The sequence below is a fragment of the Lithobates pipiens genome, unplaced genomic scaffold (assembly GCF_037356315.1).
Source record: "Lithobates pipiens isolate NorthernLeopardFrog02 unplaced genomic scaffold, aLitPip1_a1.2 Scaffold_13, whole genome shotgun sequence".
Classification (NCBI taxonomy): domain Eukaryota; kingdom Metazoa; phylum Chordata; class Amphibia; order Anura; family Ranidae; genus Lithobates; species Lithobates pipiens.
This window is the reverse complement of record NW_027507718.1, coordinates 468664855-468677378: the sequence shown is the minus strand read 5'-3', so window position 1 is coordinate 468677378 and position 12524 is coordinate 468664855. Positions and strand designations below refer to the sequence as shown.

The 12524-nt window shown below is 44.2% G+C and overlaps 1 protein-coding gene across 1 annotated transcript in view; it reads left to right on the top strand.

Annotated features, from left to right (window-relative positions):
• HGFAC (HGF activator) overlaps window positions 1-5639 on the top strand; it is a 118881-nt gene extending 113242 nt beyond the window's left edge. The window contains exons 13-14 of the mRNA XM_077477867.1: window positions 2632-2780; window positions 5191-5639. Of these exons, the coding sequence (XP_077333993.1) occupies window positions 2632-2780; window positions 5191-5370 (329 nt within the window). The 3' untranslated portion in view covers window positions 5371-5639. The remainder of the gene's footprint in view (window positions 1-2631; window positions 2781-5190) is intronic.
• Window positions 5640-12524: the final 6885 nt, after the last annotated feature.

The following is a 12524-nucleotide window of genomic DNA, read 5'->3' as shown; positions in this document are numbered from 1 at the left end:
AGGTCTCTAAGAGTGCACTGACTGATCCATGGGCAAGCATGGAGACCGTGATGTAAGGGAGGGACTCTGCTGGGGACACTTGGTGTTAAGGGGGGGGAGGGACTCTGATGAGGACACCTGATTTAAGAGGACTTGAATGAGGACACCTGATGAAAGGGGGACTTTGATGAGGACCCTAATGCGGGGTGGGACTTTGATGGTAGCCCTGATATAGAGGAGGACTCTAAAGGGGACACCTGATGTAAGGGGGATCTGATAGGGACTCTGTATTATGCTGTCCCCTTATATCAGGTGTCCCTATTAACCTTCCTGGCGGTAATCCCGAGTCTGGCTCAGGCTGGGATTTCAGTACCACGAGAGGTAACCCCAAGCCAGACTCGGGATCGCATCGCTGGATACAGGGAGAGTTACTTACCTTGTCCCCCTGGATCCAGTGATTTCCCCCCTCTGTGTGTGCAAGCTCCTCCGCTTGATTCACACAGTGCCCGAGTGCCGCCGAGCTCCGTTCCCTGCGAAGTTCCGACGCATGGGAGCGGAGATTGGTGCCAAATTCAAAAAAGTAAAAATACACATACAGTACTGTAATCTTACAGATTACAGTACTGTATAAAAAATACACACCCCCTTTGTCCCTAGTGGTCTGTGCAGTGCCCTGCGTGCACTTTTATATTATAAATACTGTTTTTTTCTGCCTGGAATTTGGAGATTGTCCATAGCAACCAAAAAGTGTCCCTTTATGTCAAAAGTGATTTTAGACCAACTAGAAAACAGCGATAATAAATTATAATCACTTGCACAATTGAGCGATATCGATTTGTGGGGAGATCCGTCATCAAACACTAAATCTAATGACAGCGACAATTCTGCAAATGAGCAAATTTCAGTGTTTTTGGATTTGATTACATTATTGAATAATTTTTATTATTATTTGTTATCATTATTTATAGTTATTTATTATATTATAAACTTTATCATACCCGGGATGTCTACTAAACTCTGGTTTGAACAGATTTAAGAGAGTTATTCCTAAGAATTGCAGGCCTACAATATAAAACGCCAAATTTCCATGCAAAATAATTGTATCGCTTTCAGCACCTAAAATCAGAAATAATCATACCACCATTGAGGTTAAACTAGTGAATCTCTAGAGCAGTGATTCTCAACCAGGGTTCCGTGGAACCCTAGGGGTTCCTCCAGAGGTTGCTAGGGGTTCCTTCAGCATTGGGCCATTTCTGCCTCTCGGATAAGTTCCCACCAACACCATTGTTCTTTTTATCTATCTGTAAGGAGGTAATTCTTCCCAATGACCACAAGTGTAAGGACCATTCTTCCCACTGACCATCACACTAATGTATCATGAGTTGTAGATTTCTCATTTTTAGCAGGGGTTCCCCAAGAATGGATAACTATTTCAAGGGTTCCTCTGTGTTGAAGAGGTTGAGAAAGACTGCTCTAGAGGTTGAACAAAAAAAAGTGCATAGGATAGGACCAACCTCTGAAGAGGAAAGGCCTGCATTCCTGAACCCCCAGGGCACAAGGCTTCTGACAGGGGCAAGGTACTCTTGGTCTACCTGGACTGATACAAGGTGGACCCTGCTCTTTTGGGACCTGCCAAAGTTGATTCTCTAAGTACTTGGTGGGGGCACTCCCACACATGCAGTGTATGTGCCCATACTGAATACGTGCATAAATAGCATATATATAGTGCAATACACAAGGCGGGAAGTGCCCTGAGCTAACCAGCAGGCCCCCCTAGTAATGTGTGCAAAGTAGCAAAGTGAAATGACCTGGTGCTAGTGAAATTCAATAGACCCATAGTGGTTGCTTTACGTAAACTGGGGAGTGCAAAATGTGGTGCAGCTGTGCATAGAAACCAATCGGCTTCCAGTTTTTTTTTTTTTTTTGTCAAAGCTTAATTAAACAAGCTGAAGCTAGAAGCTGGTTACCATGCACAGCTGTACCCGATGTTTGCACTCTCCAGTTTTAGTAAATCAGCCCTATAGTGTTTTTCCCGGCACCTCTTGGAGACCATTCCCAGGGGGCTCATCACCAGGAGCTTCTTGTGTCTCCAAAGCCCTAATTAGACAAATCTAGTAGTCATCCCTACCAGAAAGGGATTAGCACTTGGACTATGTTCACACTATTCTGACACAGAAGTTACGCGGATTCTGATCCGACTTTGCCCTGCGACGTCATGTCCGACTTCAATGAACGGGATGCGACTTTGATTCTGGTATGGATCTTGAGGGGGAGCCCATCAAATAAAAAAAATAAAAGAGGACCTCATGCCAAAATAAAAAAAAACTGCGTGGGGTCCCCTCTAAATCCATACCAGACCCTTATCTGAGCATGCAGCCCACCCCAAAGCACCTTGTCCCCATGTTGAGGGTGTAGATCTTGATTTTATCCTATATTCAGTAATCATCAGCAGTTATCATTACTGATGTTATACAGTTCATTGGTATGGATCAGCAGTCATTATGGTATGTAATGATATAATGTATGGTGTATATATACTGTATATCAGTGGTTATTATTACAGTGATTAATAATATATTGCCATTTTATTTTACAGTCTGCTCACCCTAAAAATCATTGTAATTGTTCATTGCTTTACAATCTTCTTTTCAGATGCCACAGAGTATTCATATGTCCTGCAGGAAATCAAGGTGCCGATAGTCTCTCATAATAAATGCAGCAGCCCTGAAGTCTATGGATCTGAACTGAGTAATAACATGATCTGTGCTGGATATTTTGATTGCAGCAAGGATGCCTGTCAGGTAAGTTGTTATCAGGAGCTCAATGCTGTACTGTGTCTAAAAAGCAGGCCTGGCATATAAGAACATAAAAAAAACGATTACAGTTTACTTTAGGTGAGCCTGTCAGAGCCAATTTGTATGTAAAAGCATACCTATAAATGAAGAGGGAATATACTTACCTTTCCAGTAACCTACTCGTACTCCCTGGCAGTCAGTGTTCGACTGGTCAGATGGGTTGAAAGCTTGTTTCCCCCGATGCATGCTGTGGTTCCTTCCGCAGGCTCATACTTCCTGTAGTGGCATACGAGCTGGCGGGAGATACCACAGCGTATGACAGGGGAGCAGGTATTCAACATAGCCGGAAGTGTGGGAAGATTAAAGAGGCGGTGGTTCAACAAATGTAACACCAGAAAGGTAGGTGTATTCCCTCATTTTTTTTCCTTTTCTTTCTGTTTTATAGGTATGTTTTTACATTGTACCTTCAAAGCGACCCTGTTCTAACAAATTTCTGTGATGAGTTCTGATTGGCAGCAATGGTTTGCTGCACCTCCATAATAAATGAACGTGTTTTAATGATGTTTGTCTGTACTAATGGTATGGTATATTATTTGCCATATTATTAAAGCGGTAGTAAAGCACTGGCTGTATTTTATTTTTTTTTTGGTACCCTGCATGTTATAAACTTACCTTAAAACAAAGCCCTTCCAGCGCTGAGCTGTCACTGCTACATGCACTCCCATTTCCACCCTTCTTTATTCTGGGTTCGCGGATTCCAGCTGTGTGAGTGGCCAGAACCATGATGACATCACTTCCGCACATGCGCGCAGGAGCCGCAGTTTACAGCACAGGGCTCTAAAGAAACTGCCCAGGTGGCCATTCCTTCAGAGCACATGTGCCACTGATGTCACTGGCTGCATGTACAATAAATATCTCCTAAACGGCGCACGGTTAGGAGATGTTTACACTACCTATAGGTAAGTCTTATTATAGGCTTACCTACAGGTAAAAGTCAGAGATGGGAATTTACTCCCACATTAAAGGGTCAGCCCACCTAAAACAACATTTTTGGTGGAATATTAATGTACATGTGTTAATGTGTTATTAAAACCGATTGAAAAAAAAATTGTCTGTCAACGCGCTAAAACTTCCTTCAAATTAGACTTATCACAAAATGTGCAACGCATGGCCATAAACAATGGAGCTTTGTCATGTTCGTGGCATGCTACAATGCAGGCCGTGACTGACTGGCCCACGACAAGACTGGCCTGAAGCCAGGGTTAGTGGCATATCCTCAATCTGCACAGATAGAGGATTTAGGTTTATTAGAAGTTGCCTATAGTCTCTAGTTTCCCCCCTCTCCTTCACTCTCCAGTACAGGTCCCCCTTGCTGCTGGGATGTCATCATCCTTGTTGGTTGCTAGGACTGCTGCTGTCCTAGCAACCAATGCCCCAGCATTGACAGGAGGATAGAAATAATCTGTCTAGACGTTCTTTGCCTCCAGGCTTCCACCCTGCTGCTACAGACACACTGTTAACATTACAGTGGTAAGGGGGACTCTGATAGGGGCACTAATATAAGGGGGACTCTGATGGGGATTCTGATATAAGGGGGGCCTTTGATGTAAAGAAAGCTGTGATGAGGGCTGTGATATAAGGGGGACTCTGCTGTAAGGGCAGCTGTGATGGGACTCTGTAAGATAGATCCTGGTGTATAAAACATTGTTTTCAGCCCTAGAATATTTGTAAAACATACACTATATTACCAAGAAGTATTGGGACGCCTACCTGTACACGCACATGAACTTTAATGGCAGCCCAGTCTTAGTCTGTAGGGTTCAATATTGAGTTGGCCCACCCTTTGCAGCTATAACAGATTAAACTCTTCTGGAAAGGCTGTCCACAAGGTTTAGGAGCGTCTATGGGAATGTTTGACTATTTATTCTCCCAGAAGCGCATTTGTGAGGTCAGGCACTGATGTGGACAGGAAGGTCTGGCTCGCAGTCTCCGCTCTAATTCATCCCAAAGGTGTTCTATCGGGTTAAGGTCAGGACTAGTGGAAGGGCCTGCCTGATTGCATACAAATTGAAACTCCTAAGGTTTGACCTCATATTATATGTTTTTGGCAAATCTGAAGGAAAAAGTCAGCAGAAAATCTGATAGTGTGTATGGGGCTTTAGTGTGTTAGGGTCCCATTCAAAATGAAATATATTGTAGCAGTGCATGCAATGCGTGTTGCTGGAAAATGTGCATTACTGTAATGCAAAGATGCAATTGGGCCCCAATGTACCATGGTAAGAGGTTTGTATATTGAGAAATAAGGCCCATTTTTCCCATAAGCAGTTATTTTATTACTGATACCAATATTTATTTTAAATTTTTTATATAATATATAATTATTTTAATAATGTTGTTATTAATGTTTCTATCTCAGGGTGATTCTGGAGGGCCCCTGGCTTGTGAGAAGGATGATATCACATACCTGTACGGTATTGTCAGTTGGGGAGACGGATGTGGCCAAGAGAACAAACCTGGGGTCTACACTAAAGTATCTAATTACGTGCAATGGATCAACAGCAAGATCATGCCCAAAAAAACTGATAAAAAGAGATAACTGCAGGATGTGATCTTTTCAGACTCATTTAAAAAAACTTTTTTTTTTTTAGAAATCAATTTAAAGTAAATAGAATATGAAAGAAAATGATTTTAAGTAAATAGTAAGTTGAGTGTGGACATAGTAGTGCAGTTACTCTGGAGTTTTCACTCCAGATGGATATCTGATTTAGACTTTGTTCTGTGAACTGCTATTAATCCATATACAATCGATATGTAACAACATGGAAGATGCTAAAATGTCATTAAAAAAACAACAAAAAACAACAACTATATATAGCTCCTGTGTGTTACCCAAAACATGACTTTTTCTGTTCTTGAATTAAAGTACCGTATTTATCGGCGTACACCCCAAGTTTAGGAGGGAATTTAAAAGAAAAAATTTTTTAGGAGGGAAGTTTAAGGAAAAAAACTTACATTTAAATGCCCATCAATGCAGCCTTATCAGTGTAATTTGCAGCCTTCCATTGCAGCCTTGTCAGTGTCATTTGCAGCCTTGCATTTGCAGCCTTGTCAGTGTCATTTGCAGCCTTGTCAGTCATTTGCCGTTTAAAAATGGCGCCGGTAGTTCTCGGCCGTTCTCAGCGGCTTTCGGGTATTTCCGGCCACACTCGGCCGTTCTCGGCTATTTTCGGCCACACTCGGCCGTTCTCGGCTATTTTCAACCACACTTCCCGAAAGCCGCCGAGAACGGCCGAGTGTGGCCGAAAATAGCCAAGAACGGCCGAAGATAGCCACGAACGGCCGAAGATAGCCACGAACGGCCGAGTGTATCCGAAAATACACAGAAGCCGCAGATAGCGGCAGAAAGCCCTAGCAACAGCGGGGAACGGCATATAACACGCACCCCCGATTTCCCCCTGATTTTAGGAGGGATAAAGTGCGTGTTATACACCAATAAATACGGTAGATAAAACTCCCAACTGGATGACCTTTAGGCTCCATTCACACCACTTTAACTGATCTCCTAAATCCAGAGTGGTCAACCTGTGGAGCATAAAGTGCGATCCCTGAAATAATAATACAACCACGCATGATATTCATATGTAGTGCTTCAGAATACTATAACACTGTGGAATGCTTTAGGAGATGGTCAGAGTGCAGACATGCTGCAGGTTTGATTGGACACATGCTACAGGAGACGGTCATAGACTGCTAGAGGTCACTGTTATGGTTCCTTTACAAATCAATCCACCTATATTTGCACTACCTAGTTAGGGTAGAGGCACTGTAGTGCTCTGTGCAGTTCCACAGTTTGGCCCTGCTTTGTCACCATATTTAGCCAGGCAAGTAGGTTCAGGGAGACCCTTAGAGTGGGTAGGCAGTGTAGTATTCTAAGTAGCCGTTAGAAGCCCCCACAATAGTAGTAGGTTTGACCATAGATAATGTCAAGTCACCGATGCCAACGGGCATCTTGGGAAGTAGAGCCCTGTTATAAATAGGGAGTCTTCCCAGGATCATCATGGGAAGTGCTGAAGGACCCAATCACTGCAAGGTTATAATATGAAGCTATAAAGTATCTCTTGAAGCTTCCCCTTGAGGGGAAGCAGGGGAGAAAAGGTGTAGGACTATTGTGACTACTTGCATCTCCTTTGCATTGGATGCTGGTTTGGTTTCTGGTAAACCCCTCTAAAAAGGTATGGTCTCCTCAACTCAGCTTCTTTCTCATTACTGCTTTCTTTATTGTTTACAACCTCAAGGAATGTACTGACACCTCTATTATAACTGAAGTATGTTAATATGGAAATCAGCTGCATTGAGTAAACCATTCAAAAGGCGTTTATTGTCTGGGCTCTTTCTTCTCCTAACCCCAAGATGGGGATGTTCTCTGGAAACGGATGGTGCTAGGTAAAGATGCTATTGGGGTCCTGTGCCGTAAGGCCTAAAGCAGGTACTGGATGGACTACTTGGAGGGTGCTGGTTGGGCCAGCCTGGGAGCCACCAAGGGTGTGCTCTTGTATTGGCAGGACGCAAAGGATACCCTGGGGAGGATATTTCATTCATAGTGCCCTGCTAGGTCTAGGTTAAAGTTGTCCAAATTGTGGCCTGCGGGCCAGATGTGGCCCTTTGTTTGCCATTATCTGGTCTTTGCGGAACTAGTCCTCCCACTGACATCAACAATGGGGCATAATTCCTGCCACTTACATCAACAGTGGGGCACTATTCCTCCCGCTGGCACTAACTATGGGGCACTATCCTTCCCACTAATATCAATGATGGGATACTATTTCTATCACTGACACCAATTATGGGGCACTATTCCTCTCACTGTCACCAATGATGGGGCACTATTCCTCCCACTGACACCAATAACGGGGCACTATTCCCTCCCCTGACACCAATGATGGGGCACTATTCCCTCCCCTGACACCAATGATGGGGCACTATTCTTCCTACTGACACCAATGAGGGGGCACTAGTCCTCCCACTGACACCAATGATGGGGCACTATTCCTTCCACTGACACCAATGATGGGGCACTATTCGTCCCACTGACACCAATGATGGGGAACTATTCCCACCCCTGACACCAATGATGGGGCACGATTCCTCCCACTGACACCTACAATGGGGCACTATTCCTCCCACTGACACCAATAATGGGGCACTATTCCTCCTACTGACACCATTGATGGGGCACTATTCCTCCTACTGACACCAATGACAGGGCACTGTTCCTCCCACTAACACCAATGATGGGGCACTATTCCCTCTCCTGACACCAATGATGGGGCACTATTCCTCCCACTGACACCAATGATGGGGCTCTATTCCTTCTCCTGTCATCAATGATGGGGCATTGTTACCGACCCCAGCACATTTTCTGCTATTACTGGCTACAGTCCAGCCCCTCTAAAGTCTGACGGATAATAAACTGGCCCTTTGTTTATAAAGTGTGGAGACCCCTGGTCTAGGTGATCATCCCTTGTGCAGGAAAGGGTTGAAGAGTACATATGCTCGCTCAGCACTTAGTTAGCTGTACACGTGGAGGACATGCAGCTCTCATTACACAACACTTACAGTCCCCTTAAAAATTACTGGAACTGCATTTGATACTCCTCTCACCATGATTTATCATAAAAGGTCAGAAAAATACATAAAAAGAGAAAAGATAATTGACAGTACAGAAAAATGGAAACAAAGGATAAATTAAATATATCTGACATGCCTGAGGAGGAGTGACATTTTATATTAATACTAATTATATCATTTACATTTGTAATTCTTATGCAAATATTTCAGTCATGTAAACAGTTTTTTTAATTGAGATTGTTGTTTTTCTGAAATCACATTATGTACCTTTATATATATATATATATATATATATGCTACAATCTTAAAGAGGAACTCCAGCCATTTTCATCATGTATCTGTAGCTACTGACTTTTTAAAAACACACATAGCAGGCCAAGGAGTCAAGGGCTGCCTTCCTACAACTCGGGAGCCCACTGTGACTTCCTGATGACTGGTCGGCTCCCCTACTTCACATGCATGAGGGGCGGAGAACTAACAGACATCATTCTCGGCTGAGCACAGAAGGTCACTCATTCAGCATTGAATCCATTCCCATAGAACATTTAGTATTTTCTTTGATTGTGTCCCATTGACTTCAATGTAAAATTGTATCCCATTGACTACAATGCAAAAATGCCCCCCCATTGACTTCAATGCAAAATCGCGTCCCATTGACTTCATTGCAAAAAGGCCCCCATTGACTGCAATGCAAAATCGCATCCCATTGATTTCAATGCAAAAACATCAGCCACATTAATTTAACTAAATAAAAAAAATAAAAAACTCAGTTTTGGTTTTTGGCAAAGTGCATCCTGAATTTTTCTGGTTTCGCCACTGGATTTTCACTTTGAGTACTAGACATCACCAGCCTACTCTCCACCTAGAATGGCACCTATGCCGAGCTAGTCACCTCCTGTGTTCTAACATGAAATGTGAACAAAGCATATCCTTCTATAGTACTTGTCTCAATCCAGAACACTAAGGCCGCGTACACACGGGCGGATTGTCTGCCCAACTAAGTCCGTCAGACAATCCGACAGACAGTCCGTTCAAAATTTGAATGAACGGACTTGACCACACACGATGAACAGACAGTCCGCTGAAAACGTACACGATGACGTGTACAGCACGTACGACGGGACTAGAAAAACGACGTCCAATACACTGCAATGCAACCTTCGGCCGTGTAAACCCTTTCTGAGCATGCGCCATACTTAGTTCGTCCAACTTGCCTACACACAAGCGGACTGTCCGCTGAAACCAAGTTTGGACGGACAAAACCAAGTTTCAGCGGACAAAATTACGGAAATTCCGAAAGACAAAGTCCGTCAGACTGTCCGCTGAAAAAGTCCGCTGAAGCCCACACACGAGCGGATTGTCCGCTGAAACACGGTTCAGCGGACTAAGTTGGACAGACAATCCGCCCGTGTGTATACGTGGCCTTAGGTTTCAGCGGACAATCCGCTCGTGTGTGGGCGGACAGTCTGACGGACTTTGTCTTTCGGAAATTCCGTAATTTTGTCCGCTGAAACTTGGTTTTGTCCGTCCAAACTTGGTTTCAGCGGACAGTCTGCTCGTGTGTAGGCAAGTTGGACGTGCTCAGAAAGGGTTTACACGGCCGAAGGTTGCATTGCAGTGTATTGGGCGTCGTTTTTCTAGTCCCGTCGTACGTGCTGTACACGTCATCGCGCACGTTTTCAGCGGACTGTCTGTTCATCGTGTGTGGTCAAGTCCGTTCATTCAAATTTTGAACGGACTGTCTGTCGGATTGTCTGACGGACTTAGTTGGGCGGACAATCCGCCCGTGTGTACGCGGCCTAAGGCCGCGTACACACGGGCGGATTGTCTGCCCAACTTAGTCCGCTGAAACGTGTTTCAGCGGACAATCCGCTCGTGTGTGGGCTTCAGCGGACTTTTTCAGCGGACAGTCTGGCGGACTAAGTCTTTCGGAATTTCCGTAATTTTGTCCGTCCAAACTTGGTTTCAGCGGTCAGTCCGCTCGTGAGTAGGCAAGTTGGATGGACTAAGTATGGCGCATGCTCAGAAAGGATTTACACGGCCGAAGGTTGCATTGCAGTGTATAGGACGTCGTATTTCTAGTCCCGTCGTACGTGCTGTACACGTCATTGTGCAAGCTTTCAGCGGACTGTCTGTTCGTCGTGTGTGGTCAAGTCCGTTCATTTAAAAGTTGGACGGACTGTCTGTCGGATTGTCTGACGAACTTAGTTGGGCAGACAATCCGCCCGTGTGTACGCGGCCTCAGACTACTTTCACACTGGGGCGTTGGCTGTAAAGAGCCGACATTTTTAGTGGTGCTTTACCATTGCTTTAGTGACACTTTTTGCCCACTAGCGGGGTGCATTTAGCCCCGCTAATGGCCAAAAATGGGTTCAATTTGATTTCAATGGGCAGGGGCGCTGTAGGAGCGGTGTATACACCGCTCCTACAGCACCCCAAAGATGCGACTTGCAGGACTTTTTTTGGTGTCCTGCCAACACACTGCTCTAGTGTGAAAGCCCGAGTGAGAGGACAGGCTCTTTACAGGTGCTATGCAGGCACTATTTTTTAGTGCTATAGCACCTGTAAAGTGCCTCAGTGTGAAAGCAGCCTAAGTGTAATTTTTGTGTGGCCTCTGCTATCTACACAGTTCCTTCTAAGCCCTTGTACACACGGTCGGACATTCCGACAACAAACATTTTGTCCGACGGATTTTGTCCGAAACTGGTGTTGCATACACACTGTCAGATAAAGTTGTTGGAAAATCCGATCGTTCGGAACATGATGACATTCGTGCCTTGCGACGGGACTACGTTGTGGCTAGTAGCCAATAGCTTTGGTGTCGTAATTTGATCTGAGCATGCGTGCCACTTTGTCCGATCGGAATTCTCTACAAACGATCAGACAAAGTCCAATCGGATCATGTTGTCGGAAAAATGTATAGCCCAGCTCTCAAACTTTGTTAGTCGGATATTCCGAAGGAAACAGTCCGATGGAGCCCACACACGGTCGGATTATCCGACAACGCGGTCTGATCGGACATTTTCGTCGGGATATCCGACCGTGTGTACAAGGGCTAACAGGTTTTCCTGTTACCACAAGGTAAGAAGAGGATGGGGGAATGAGCTCCAGCACCCAACCTGTGATTGGCAGTCTCAGCTCTGGTACTGTGTGCTGTGTGATGGGGTGTGTGTCTCTTTCCTCTAATAAGCTCTCACTGAGCTCTGCAGAGTGTAACGTTAGCTCCCTGCCCACTGCTTTCTGAAAGCTAAGACAAGCCGTATAAATGCTGCACTTTGAAAGACTGTAGAGGAGATGGTTGCAGAGAGAGCTGCAAATAATCAGGTACAACTTATGTAGGAGGATTTTTTTTCTGTGTATCACCTGAGGTCAGGCACTTCACTGGGTATATATAAGTGTTTACAACCACTTTAAATGAAATGGGCTTTGACTACAGAATGGCTGCAGTGTTTCTTGCATAGCATTAGTACAGACAAGTGAGTTACATTAGCATCTCATGTACTTCCTACTTCACTAAACACCTAATTCAAAGTAATGTATCCGTCAGTGGAAGATGTCATTACTAACGTTACCTTTCTTTATATAACTTTTTATGTATGTAAAGAGATCTGATTTCGTACAACCAGCACATTTTGGTGGGCCCCAGTCAATGTAGAAAATCCCACCTTCTCGGAGTGTCAGCAGGTCTGGGTTGGGTTACAGATGCATGTCGCAGGGAAAAAAAAGACCATGTGCCGTGTTTAAGCATTTTGTAACTCAAATGCATTTTGTAAACACAGAACGGATCCAGTCTAAATAAATTCCACATTCTCAAAATCTGTTTTGACGAAATTAAAATAAATCCTTTAATTGAAAAGTAGCGGGTGGTCACACAACTATTTATTAGTATGACGGAGAAACTCATTTTGTGTACATGAAATTTCTTTGGAAACAAAATTCATGTTGAGCTGATAAATTGATTTCCCATCTCAAGAAAGAAGATATTTCCTCCAAAATGTGCATTGGTTCTGAATCTGCACTGAGCATACAGGATTCGTATATACTGGACCTGTGAGCCCTTGTACACAGGGTCGGACATTCCGACAACCAAATCCGTCGGATTTTGTCCGACGGATTTTGTCC